Genomic DNA, 13844 nt, shown 5'->3' on the forward strand with positions numbered 1-13844 from the left:
GTCTGGGTTCATGATGCTAGGCTATAACATGCTAAAGCGTTAGCGCCATTAGGGTTCATGATGCTAGGCTATAACATGCTAAAGCATTAGCGCCGTCCAGGCTAGATGCTAGGCTATAACATGCTTAAGCTTTAGCGCCATCCGAGTTCATGATGCTAGGCTGGATGTTTGGGTATAACATGCTAAAGCTTTAGCGTGTCCGGGTTAATGATGCTAGGCTATAACATGCTAAAGGTTCCGCTTTGTAAAAACAGACAGAATAGAAGCAACCAGGGGTGTAGAGCGCCAGCCAGAGGACACACAGGGAACAGACGTAACGTCGACGCCAACACCAGCTAGCCAAACTCTGTGTCAGCGACTTCAGGTACGATCCAGAATCATTAACGCTTAATTCACACTCTGTCGTACGACGGCAATTGCTCGCCCAACATAACTGACATGCAAGTTCACAACGCGGTGCCATGGGACGCCTTGTGAGCTTGTATATCGGTTATGTTGGACGAGCGATACGTTGCACGACAATTATAGATGAAGCTTAAGGCTCAACGGGCAGGAGGTAAAATCAACCCGGAACTCACACCAAAAAACTTTACAAGTTATGATTACGTATCTATCTTAAAATACACACACACACACACACACACACACACACACACCAAAGGACCAAAACAAACACTCTTGTAAGCTCTTCTATTCCCTGTGTTTCGCTCACAATTCTTTTGTTTGTTCATCAAAATGTTTGTTCATTTATCCAAGCATTTTGTTTGTTTATCCAAACGTTTTGTTTGTTTATCCAAACGTTTTATTTGTTTATCCAAACGTTTTGTTTGTTTAGCCAAACGTTTTGTTTGTTTATCCAAACGTTTTGTTTGTTTAGCCAAACGTTTCACAGTCGTAAAGAAAAAACGTGTTGAAATGAGCGCGTCGACGTGCAACCATGACGACAGGAAGGGAATGAAGCAAAAAACAAATCAACAAATCAACAACGATGCGAAGGCCTTCATTTTTTATAATGTTCATAAAACAACCAATGCAAAAAAAAATATAAAACAAATACTGCTGAGTGACTATGAGTGGAAGGAAGGAAGGTTGGATGGAAACAAACAAACAAACAGAAAACAAAAAGTATAAGTCAATTAATGTTCACAGTCTGGTAGCTCCGTGCGTGTGTGTGCGTGCGTGTGTGCGCGTGTGTGCGCGCGTGTGTGTGTGTGTGTGTGTGTGTGTGTGTGTGTGTGTGTGTGTGTGTGTGTGTGTGTGTGTGTGTGTGTGTGTGTGTGTGTGTGTGTGTGTGTGTGTGTGTGTGTGTGTGTGTAAATGATGTTAATCAATGAAGTATCTCAGAGAGATGGTTGTTAAGGAAACGAGGTGTGGATTTTTTTATGATTTCATGCCATTTCAGCTGCCTTTACACACGCACACGCACACCCACACACACACACACACACACACACACACACACGCGTAATTTCTTCAACAAATCAAATGGTAATCATCATCATCACACAACAATTTCTCAAAGAGAATAATGTAATCAGTTACTTTTGGGATCCACGTTCCTCCTCCCAAACAGGCCCGTCAATTATTATTACATACGGTAATCACAATTATCTTTTGCTCAATCGTCATAATCGTTTCCACGTTGAAAAATTTTCATGTATTTTCAAACATCATCATAAAATAGTGGAAATAGCAGATCTACAAGCTCAAAACGCATCGGCTATTTTCACTATTCATGTTTCGTTTTTTTTTTGTATGACGTTATTAATTTGTATAAATTATTTGTCATATCTACCCCTGTGCATTTTTTTCAATTCAAAATAATGTTTCAATATTCAACGACAGAAACGCGATTACATCGTTTAAATCGAGATTATTTGACCGACAATTAATCCTTGAGTCGAATTTCATAATCTTGACGACAGCCCTACTCCCAAAACCAACCATGTCTGAACATCAGACAACTCTTCATCATCATCATCATCACCCTTCTTCCAAAGTAACTGTAGTGGACACACACTCGCACGCACGCACACAAGCATGCGAGCACGCACACCTCAGTCAAAGTCAGTTGAAGCCCCTCCCCTCCTCTCCTCTCCGCCTCTCAGGTGGGAGGAGCTGTGTGTGAGGAGGCGTGGCTCTTCTCCTCCTGACGGGAAACTGAGGATGTCGGGGGGGGGCCACAGGAAAAGGAGGTGTGGCTTCAGGAAGGGGGTGGGGTCCATATCTATCATGTCTCAAAACGAACGTCAACATATTCTGGCCCGATAAAAGAGATATATTTAAATATATATCAGAAGAAAATATATTTGATACGGGCCAAAATATAATCTACAATACATTGTGAAAATATATTTCTGGTGGGGGGGGGGGGGTGGGTTCTGCAATATATATTTTCAAATATATGTTTTTGGAGGACTTTAAAATTTTCTCGTCTTAATTGTTTGAAACATGAGATATGTAACTTTTTTTTTTCTGCTGGGGGGGGTCAACGAGGAGGTCAAAGTTCACATCATGAAGTGTCATGTGTCGGAGGAGCTGTGTGTGGGCGGGGGGGGGGGGGCGAGGGGTGGGGTCACAGAGAGGTCACAGAGGTCACAGAGGTCACATAGTTCACATCATGACGTGCCGCCGGCAGTGCAGCGCCAGGTGGTCCGAGCGGGAGAAGGAGCGGTCGCAGTGGATGCAGCGGAACGGCTTGATGCCTGTGTGCTTGCGGAAGTGGCGTGTCAGCTCGTCTGACCGGGCGAACCGCCACGTGCACCCTTCCCACGTGCACTGGTACGGCTTCTCTCCTGAAAAGACAAACGCACGCTGTTTAGAATACACACACACACACACACACACTCACTCACAATTTACAATGTAGGCATTTATCGGACGCTCTATCCAGAGTGACTTACAATAAGCAAGGTAAACACCAGAGTTGGGCAAGTTACTTTAAAAAGTAACTGGTTATACTGTAGTTACTAGTTACTACTTTCTTTTAAATGTAACTAGTTACTTTACTAGTTACTAAATTATAAAAGTAACTAGTTACTTTAAAATAACACACACACACACACACACACACACACACACACACACACACACACACACACACACACACACACACACACACACACACACACACACAAACACACACACACACACACACACACACACGTACCTGTGTGTATGCGTCGGTGGGCTTTGAGGTGGGAGCTCTTGGTGTAAACCTTCTTGCATCCTTCATAGTCGCACATGTGGATCCGCCTCCTCTTGATGTCCGGACTGTCCGGATCCACTGGCTCCATGTCTACACCCCTACACACACACACGCGCACACAGTAAAGAAAACACACAAGATATAAAGGATACATACATATTATGTGACCTAAGACTGACATGATTCAACCAGCAGGAGGCAGCAGCGAGATGAGATGAACTTTTATTAACCCATTAAGACCTGAGGCCGATTCTACGAATGCCTAAATCAGTAATTCTCACATTTCAAGATTTTTCAAAAAACTGCTAAAAAATAGCAGATGTACAATGAACTTAGATGACTCTAAGTTCACCTGTCTGTCTCTGTGTGTGTGTGTGTGTGTGTGTGTGTGTGTGTGTGTGTGTGTGTGTGTGTGTGTGTGTGTGTGAGAGAGACCGACATGGAGAGACCGTCTGACTGTCGTGTGACCGTATGCATGTATTAACTTGTTAGCGAATGAGAATGGTGCCTACCCGTTTTCATTTCAATGAGCAGATTTATTTGAACCACTTAAAGGGCAAGACCACTTTGGTAGAGGTTTGGGTTGTGTAGTTACCTTGCCCTGATGTAACAACAAAGGTGGACAAGAAATCTAAAATAATTTCTCCATTGACTAGAAAATGATAACTTAAGATACGCTCCTCATTGATTTACATTGTACAGTGAAGAGGCTCAGGAGGAGCTCTTTTAGCGTGTAAACAAACCCAAACAAAGCTGATTCTGACAATATAGAACATCACTAAACCCAGTACTGTTTATTTTTTATTTTTTTAAATGTCAACTTCCTATTGATTTAGCTATTTTTATTAGGAGGAAACCCCGGACTGGATCTGCAGATCTGGATCCAGATCTTCAAATTGTAAAATTTACCGAAAGTACTGGGTTTTGTGATTTTCTATATATTGTCTGGTTTTTTTTTGTCATTGGAGGAATTATTTTTGATTTCTTGCCCACCTTTCTTGTTACATCATGGCAAGGTAACTACACAGCCCAGAGCTCTACCAAAGTGGTCTTGCCCTTTAAACCCTATATGGTTGACCGGAGTCCCTCAGGGCCCTATACTAGGGTCTCATCGGTTCTCTGTTGTTGTGGGGAAAGCTTCCGCTGAAAACAGCCGATCGACAAGCTCACAACGCTTTGCGTTGCCATGCGTTGTGAGCTTGTCGATCGGCTATTGTCTGCAAAAGCTTTACCCACAATATTGATGCTGGGGTTTAATTTAAAGTGGTTACGCTTCTGAACAGAGTCATTAAGTTGAGGGGGGGACGCGGAATTCACGTCCCACTTCTGTACACTCCATTTCTTCCTCTCCTCTCTCCTCTCCTCCTCTGTCTGTCTGTCTGTCTGTCTGTCTGTCTGTCTGTCTCCCCTCTTTTTGTAACTAGCTGGGACTCCCCTTCTCTTCCCTTTCCTCCATAGATCCCTCTGTCACTCCACCCATCCTGTTAACTCTATCTCTCTCTCTCTCTCCCTCGGTCTCTGTCTGTCTGTCTGTCGGTCTGAGTGTCTGTCTGTCTCTCTCTCTCTCTGATTCTCTGTCTGTCTCTCTCTCTCTCTGTCTCACTCTCTCTGTCTGTCTGTCTGTCTGTCTGTCTGTCTCTCTCTCTCAGCAGTATGTCTGAATGTATTACATAAGAATGTTTACACCCAACGCCCAGTTACACTCACTCTCACACACACACACACACACACACACACACACACACACACACACACACACACACACACACAGTTAGCTGTGTTAAGTGGAGCATGAGGCCGCCACCCTGAGGTTCAGTAGGACCACACCCACTAACGTCAAGCACACACACACACACACACACACACACAACACATTTCATACAAGCAAATGCACAATCATGCATGCAAGATCGCACACACGTTATATAAGCCTGGCAGTCATTAACTGTGTGTGTGTGTGCGTGTGCGCGTGTGTGCGTTCTCACCCCATATCGACACACTGCATGCTAAAGGAGGCGGAGCCTGACTCTGTGCCGCTCTCTGATTCGTGGTCACTCTGGTACTCTACTGGAGAGGTAGAACCTGGTGTGATACGCACTGAGAGAGAGAGAGAGAGAGAGAGAGAGAGAGGGTTACATACCAGTGGGAGCACAACCACTGATTGAAACCTCAAATCCAAAATCACGGATTGAGCCTTTAACCTTATGAAATATCCCAGACCATTAGGGTTTCAACAATTTAAAATTTACGATGTAGGCATTTATCGGACGCTCTTAACCCATTTAGACCTGAGGCCGATTCTAAAAACGCCTTCTAAATCCTGACCTGAAGTTTTCTGAAAAACTTAAAATATTTATTCAAAAATTACAACAAATGTATGTTGCTATATACTGTACATAGCAACAGGAACCCCAAAAGGGGTTCCCGTCCTGAAAGGTATAGTTGCAAATAGGGGTTCACGCCCAAAATGGGTTAAAAGGAAAATTTCGCCCTAGGCGTATTCGTACCTTGATTTGAGGTTGTTAACTCATGATAAGAGTGGTCCAGGACCCCCAGTTCATAACAAGACAAGTTCTCCATTTCGGGGGCCCGCCCCCCGCAGCTCAGAACGGCTGTCTTTAGATCTAGGCTAAATCCGCTTATTTCCGTCGCTTGAAAATAGTTTTTTCTTGTATATATCTGTCGTGTGTGGACTGTCTGATGTCCGGACAGTGCTATAGCTCCATGGGCGCCAACTCTGTTTTACTGAAAATCACGTTTGAAATTTCGTTTCACGATACTTCCGCCTTCCGTTTTTCCAAACGTGATTTCATTTAAAGACTCCCGTTCTGAGCTGCGTGCGCGGGGGGGGGGTGTCCCGTAATGTTCATAACATTGCTCGTTACTTTATGAACTGGGGGTCCTGGACCACTCTTGAGATGAGATAACAACCTCAAATAACGGTAAAGAAACGCCTTGGGCGAGATTCTCCTTTAATCCAGAGCGATTTACAATAAGCAAGGTAAACACGAGGTAATACATCAAATGCATAGAAATAGAACCTCTCATCAGTCTAAACAGTATAATATAATTAAAAAAAACAATAATCTGGACATTGAAACTATACAAACTATAGGATGCCAGTTCTGGCATCTGTCTACAATGATATGATATCTAAATTACAAGGAAGATGTTTATCAATTTACAATATATTCAATAGAACATGTATTGCTAGTTTGACCCATTGTAATAATTCATCATTAAAAAAAAAGAGATGACCAATGAAGGAAAAAATACTCTGTTTTACTTAAGACCTCTACACACTGCCCGACATTTGAAATGGTCGGTGTGTGAACAGATCGTTAAGCATTTCACATTGCACGAGTTTCTCTCTTGAAATCGGGCTAAATATATCGTTGTGATTCTCGCACGATAGATTGGTCGCCGACAGGGGTTCACTGATTACAAGATATTTCACCACGATGTGATCCCGACCCAATACATACATTTGTTTTTATTACAAACGTCTCACGAAAACGTGAAAGGCTCCCGTGATATATGCGCAAGACAGGACGCTAATGATTGACATTAAATAATTCTCAATTTCTCTGTATTTCTCTCTCTCACTCTCCCTCTCTGAAACAAACGTTTCAAAACAAAAGTCAACCAGAGTCCAATTCAGATCAGAAGCAGTGTTGCCGTGTCCGCTTATTATAAGCTATTGGTGGTTGCGTCACACACACACACACACACACACACACACACACACACACACACACACACACACACACACACACACACACACACACACACACACACACACACACACACACACACACACACACACACACACACACACACACACACACACACACACACACACACACACCTCTTTCTCTCTCTCTGTCTGCAAGCCCTATTCCTCAAACAGCCCCATCGCCGTGCAGGCTCGCTCACTCTATCAATCTGTTTATCATGTTTAAACTAATACAGCAGGACTGGACTGTCTGTACGGTAATATTGCGGTTCTATGCGGGAGGACTGCGTCTCTACAGTGAATCATGCTGATAATAAAATAGTTTTCCCACCAGCTACCTTCGCTGGCTGGTACTGTGCTTTGATTGGCTGTAGCACGGCTCTCATCGGATCCGACAAGCCCAAATATCCAACATACTAGAAAAGTAAAAATTATCGGGAACCGCTCGCCGAGCGCAATTTATTGGGGTGTTTCTTCTCGGAGTACCTTACACACTGCGCGATCAACACCTCGCCGAGGAACGCCCGATCTGGACTGAGATCGGTGGTTTTCTCGGCGATCACCAAAAAATATCCCCGAGAGCCAAATCGGGTCAAATATCGTACAGTGTGTAGAGGCTATTAAGTAAAAGTATCAATACTGCAATGTAGAAGTACTCTTTTACATGTAGAAGTCCGGAATTCTAAATTTACTTGAGTAAAAGTACAAAAGTATTGGTATCAAAATGTACTTAAAGTATCAAAAGTAAAAGTACAAAAATGTTTGAAAATAGCAGATCTACAAGCTTACGACGTGTTGTGAGCTTGTAGATCGGCTATTTTCAAATAGCCTAGGTATAAAGTAAGGCTAAAGTGGTTAATGCATGTTTTATAATGTAATAATGTATATCTGCAAAGTAACTAGTAAGTAGTAATTTTCTAATAATTGTAGTGGAGTAAAAGTACAATATTTGCTTCTGAGACGTAGCGGAGTAGAAGTAAAAGTACTGAAAATTGTTAATACTCCAGTAAAGTAAAAGTACCTAAAAATTGTGGTAATACTTAAATACAGTACTTGAGTAAATGTACTTAGTTACTTTACACCACTGCTGACAACTTTTAATCCATGCAACTCAGAACACTTGTCCCAACCAGACAGACAGACAGACAGACAGACAGACAGACAGACAGACAGACAGACAGACAGACACCCATCTCTCTCACCCGTGCCCTCCGATCGCCCGTCGCTTCCGATCAGCGGGACGGTGATGGCCGCCGTGGCCATACCCCCCCTGCCGTCGCTGGGCATGGTGGCGTAGACGACTGGCAGCGATTGGACGACGACGGGGATGGTCTGCAGCTGGCCCGCCTTGCCGGACATGGTCACTGAGGGGATGGTGTGGATCACATGCAGGATCTGTTGACCCCCCGACCCCTGGGTCGCCAGGATAGACCCCGGGGATAAAACCTTAAAGAGGGACGAGAGAGATCAATTAATCAGTGGTGGGAAAACGTACTAAAATGTTTTTTACTTAAGTACGGTAAAAATATCAATACTGCAGTGTAGAAATACTCATCATCATCATTGCAAATAGCAGATCTACAAGCTCAAAATGTGACGCGTTTTGAGCTTGTAGATCTGCCATTTTAGCAATTTTTGAATTGGAATCCAGTTTTTTTTTGTGCAATTTTTTTATTGGAATCCTGAAAAGTTACATTTTTATTTCATTTCAAATGCATTTATTTATACTTATGTTAACTTTATGAACTAAATACAAATACATTGGACTTAAAAAAAGACTATAGAATTTCAGCTACTAATATAGACTGAAGTAATTAAAGCAGGTCATGTTTGCATGTTTGGAATTGTAACTGCTGAAATCAATAATATATCTATATACAGTGACGGTGGGGGCCGCATGTGGCCCCCGGGCCACCAGTTGCCCATGTATGCACTAGAGGGCGCTGTTCGCCATGAGCGATCCTATGACTTCTGGAGAGGAGTAGACCAGGAAATAATGTGATCACAACAAACCTAATCTCTCAATAACAGATTCTACTCTGCGTTTGAATCTGTCGGTAGCCGTGTTGACAACCCGTGCACATTGGCTACAAGTGGGCGTGCCATCAGATCAGGAAGAAGGCCGCACTTTACCCTATCAAATGTAGTGGGCGGGATTTACGTGTTCCGTTCGTTCCCCACTGGAAACAAACCGAAACTCATTTAACAATAGCGTCCTCGAAGCCGACAAAACCACGGAAAGTTAGTAACATTTTAAATTGCCCTTTCATCATAGAAACAAGGTGGCTTATAACCAAAACGATCCATGTTCTTTGAGAGAAATGGTGTTAGTGTTCCGTGGAGAAATATTGTTAGTGGGAATGAAAACATAGTCGCACCACCAGAAGTGAAAGGCTGAAGGCAGACCAAAACCCCGGTTTCCCTGAGCACGGGTCGTCCGTTCAGCTCCGCCCAGAGCCAAATGAATAAGTAAAAAACAGCAGAGGGCGCTGTTTTTCCTTTTTATTTGGCGATGGGTTCCCAGATTGCAACAAACCCAGCCCCATCCGCTCTAATGATAAAGGATTTATAAAAGTCAGATTTTCTCTGCTCTCTGTATTCAAACTACCCACAACTATGGAATGGACTATCGCAGTGGCATAAATATTTTTATATTTTATATTTAAATATACCCCGCCACGTTTTTAAAGGGATCGGCGGGTGGATCTTTGTGAAGAAAAATATTCTATGATTTGGCTAGGGCAGCTATAGACGATGTTTTAACTCTAGCAGTCAATGAGTTAATAAATAGATAAATAAATAAATATCTACATATATAAATATATAAATGAATTGATAAATATATAGATAGATACATTAACACATTGCGTGCCAATCGCGTAGATCTACGCGAACCTAAATAATTGCGCAGCGTGCCAGTCGCGTAGATCTACGCGAAGTGGTCTTTTTTTTTTTTTTTCTCTCATGTTCACATTTCATTGTAGTCCTCCCTCGCCACGACACATTTCATTGTAGCACACCCGGAAACGGAAATATCCGTATCCGGAGATTTTCGTTCCCACCCGCCTCCGCTCTAAAGCGGAAACTAAATCTTTATTTTCTCGGTTGTTGTTTTTCTCCTCGCTGATCGCTGTTTAACATAAACGGTGACTGCTTCAAAATGGCCGATCGCCGATCGAAACGGTCTTCTCTGGGCAACTCACACAGCTACCCTGTGTGTCTACAAACAGTTGAACACGCGATTTCAAGGTATTTAGCGAGGTCTGTGGCGACGTGAAAAAAACAGAAAAACAACAATAAATCGCTGGCACTGGTGAGTACATTATGATATTAAACTCTGGCGTGGAATGTGTAATAAAAAATGCCTTTTTGTTTAATTAATTGATAAATAAATAAATAGATAGATACATTAATAAATAAATACCTACAGATATTTGTTATAGATACAACCTTAGAGAAATAGAGATACATTAATAAAAACCTAAATAGATAGATAAATAAATACATCAATAAACAAATTGATAAATATATTGATAAATAAACAGATACTATCAGAATATAGTACTTTAACCTTTTTAACAAAAACAGTACAAAAAAATATCACTTACCCTACCTTTAATTAATAGATAGATAAATAAACAGATAAATAAACAGATGGAACTCCCCAGCTCACATCAAAGCTGTGCCCCAACCTCGCCATGTTTAAAACCACACTAGATCTTTCCTAATAAAGTTGTTGTTTTTTTGCGACTTTGAGTACTCAGAAAAGCGCAATATAAATTGTATGAGATAGATAGATAGATAGATAGATAGATAGATAGATAGATAGATAGATAGATAGATAGATAGATAGATAGATAGATAGATAGATAGATAGATAGATAGATAGATAGATAGATAGATAGATAGATTACCATGGAGCCCAGTGTTTGGACCGTGGTGGTGATGGGCATGGCCGACAGGGTAGGAGGCGGGGCCAACATCCCCCCGGGTGCCGGGTTATTGGTCAACACGGCCGTGGTCGCCGTGGAGACCGGGAGGGAGGCAGAGCGAGGCTTGTTGAGCGACAGGTCGACCGGCTCCGTCTGGTCCTCTGGGGGGCGCGGCGACGGGCAGGGGGAGGGGTCAGGGGCGGGGCCAGGAGAGGAGGCGGGATCTGGTTCCGTCTTGATGTCAATGTCTGAAGGAAGAGATTCTACCTGCTAGAGAGAGAGAGAGAGAGAGAGAGAGAGACAGTGAGTGAGTGAGTGAGTGAGTGAGTGAGTGAGTGAGTGAGTGAGTGAGTGAGCCAGAGAGAGAGCCAGAGAGAGAGACAGTGAGTGAGTGAGTGAGTGAGTGAGTGAGAGAGAGACACATAAGTCAAATTGCTGGAACACAACCGTAACCCAGCCTTAACACATTCCCTGCCATAGACGGCGATCTCCGTCATTTCAAATCCAACCGTTGACCGCCATTGACGGAGATCTCTGTCAATTAACAAAATCCACAAGAGGGCGCTCTAACACAACTTAGGAATGATCCCTTGATTCTGAGAGTCAACCTTTCCAAGATAGCTGCTGTGCATAGAGCCAGTTTATAACTGGACCTTTCCAAGAAGGCTGCTGTGCATATAGCCAGTTTATAACTGGACCTTTCCAAGATGGCTGCTGTGCATAGAGCCTGTCTATCACTGGACCTTTCCAAGAAGGCTGCTGTGCATAGAGCCTGTGTATGTGGATCACTGGAGCCCAGATGCGAGCAGCGTTTTACTAACCGTTCGCAGTAGCCTCACTGGGCGGGGCTTCTTTCGCTCTACATTAGAAGAGTTGGGAATGGTGGGCGTTGTCAGATTCGAATCCAGCCCGAATACCCAATTTCACCACCGGCCTCAGTGGCTTGCCTCGTTAATCACTAGACTCCCAACCCATACCTCCCGGGTTCGACTCCCGCAGACATTACTTTTTCCAACAACCGCGGACTACTGTTTTCCGCCTATAAAGTATAGTTTTGGACCGCGACGGAGGGGCGGAGTCTCAAGCGAACTTGAGCCACGGGGAAGCACCACCGAGAATCGTAAATTATCGCCCCCCCCAGGCAATGCCAGCGCCAAGCATTATTTTCCACCACAGAGTACTGTCCTCCTGGCCCCGCCCCCCCGCTACTGAGAACGGTTAGTAAAACGTGTGAGGGTGTCATGGTGAGGAGGATGTTTACGTCACAGGAGAACAAAAAGAAGGAAAACGTGTAAACGTCACACATTCTGACGAAATAATTTCCGCAAAGGAGACATGAAGGACAAACGATGTGTCCTCACTCTCGTTTCCCACTAAAGCTAATGAACATTTGGGACCAGTACCATTCCCAGGTCACACTGGAGGACAGAGGAGGCAAGGAGGTGAAGAGGCGAGGAGGGGGAGTTGGGATTCAGCTAGAGATGGGGGGGGGGGCACATTATGGAGTGGTAAACAGATGGACACACACGCACATGCGCACGCACACGCACACGCAGTGACAATGACTGCTGTGTGTGGAGAGAGAGGGTGGGTGGGAAAGATTGAGTTACCATGGAAACTGGGAGGTATCAGTTGGCTTAATTTTCCGACATTCCCCTCCATCCATTCGTCATCCATCCATTGTGTGTGTGTGTGTGTGTGTGTGTGTGTGTGTGTGTGTGTGTGTGTGTGTGTGTGTGTGTGTGTGTGTGTGTGTGTGTGTGTGTGTGTGTGTGTGTGTGTGTGTATATATATATATATATATGATAGATATCTGGCAGAAACCAGCAATGTCCAAAATATTCAGGAAATGAAGAAAAAAAACATGTTTTTAGAACAACACACTACTGCCTCACCGCCTACTGCCTCACCAAAGTTGGTATGGTGACTTTATACACAGATACTTGAATGTGTCCTTAAATTATCATCACTTTACCCAAATACAGCTTAAGTGGAGTTAGGAGGTTTTTGACCATTAACTCTCTCAGTGCCAATGAAATAAAAAAATATGTTCATACTGTGCCAGCATTTTATTTTTTTCAACGTAAAAAAAAAGTGCTTAGGAAGCGAGATACAGCCTTTTTCAGTTATAACTTAAACAAGGAGTGGATGGAGCCGCAAATCTTCAGATAATGATATCTTGAGTTCTGAACATTTAAAAAAAACTTTTATTTTTAAATATATATATATATATATATATTTTTTTACTCGGGATAACTCGTTCTGGCACTGAGGGCATTCAGAAAAAACTCGGGATAACTCGTGGCTTGGCACTGAGAGAGTTAATGTGGAGTTTTTGATTTGAGTGGAGGCGATGATTGACAGGCAAAATCCCTCAACAGCGACACCCGCAGGCAAAGATTACTTTTGACATTGCAGTTGAAAAGGCTTTAGAAATGTGTGAGAAAAACACCTGCAAAGACTCACTGGAGTAGATTTTTCAGTTAAAACTTTGTATACACGTTTGAAGGACCATGACAACGACTTTTAATGTGTTGTACAACTGAATGTCATGAAACCTTTAAGTTAAAGACCTTGTCAAATGGCTTCTTTTTGCTAAATTTGCTAACCCGTCCCCTCGGGCTATGGGATCAATAGACTCTCGTCAGGAGAGACAGAGTTAGAGCTGTGGGAATCACACAGGAGAACTAAATCAAGGTTAATATATAGGACTTGCTTATGGCATCACGCAGTACGTTTACGTTTGACAGGAAGTCATTACATTTTTACTTTTAAGACCTGGTTAAACGAACAATACGTTTTTCACACTTTTAGAGTATATCCGTGGTCATAATATGGACCTAACAAAATGTTTGTGTATTTTTATATTAAAAGGCCAATCTTAATTACTTCCTGTAAACGCAAACGTACTGCGTGATGACATAGATAGACTCTTATGAATATATATTAATTGGTTTCATTCACCTGT

The 13844-nt window shown here is 42.9% G+C and overlaps 1 protein-coding gene across 2 annotated transcripts in view; it reads right to left on the bottom strand.

The window, feature by feature from the left end:
• Nucleotides 1-984: 984 nt before the first annotated feature.
• klf8 (Kruppel like factor 8) overlaps nucleotides 985-13844 on the bottom strand; it is a 36083-nt gene continuing 23223 nt past the window's right edge. Inside the window, exons 3-7 of one of the 2 annotated variants that reach the window (XM_080435586.1) lie at nucleotides 10859-11143; nucleotides 8147-8390; nucleotides 5194-5305; nucleotides 3170-3306; nucleotides 985-2795 (exon numbers count right to left, since the gene is read on the bottom strand). In XM_080435586.1, coding sequence (XP_080291712.1) covers nucleotides 2614-2795; nucleotides 3170-3306; nucleotides 5194-5305; nucleotides 8147-8390; nucleotides 10859-11143 — 960 coding nt within the window. In that variant the 3' untranslated portion in view covers nucleotides 985-2613. Of the gene's footprint in view, nucleotides 2796-3169; nucleotides 3307-5193; nucleotides 5306-8146; nucleotides 8391-10858; nucleotides 11147-13844 lie in introns of both variants that reach the window. The other variant, XM_080435585.1, reaches the window with a different exon arrangement.

The sequence above is a fragment of the Gymnoscopelus braueri genome (assembly GCF_963280865.1).
Source record: "Gymnoscopelus braueri genome assembly, chromosome: 8".
NCBI classification, from domain to species: Eukaryota; Metazoa; Chordata; class Actinopteri; order Myctophiformes; family Myctophidae; genus Gymnoscopelus; species Gymnoscopelus braueri.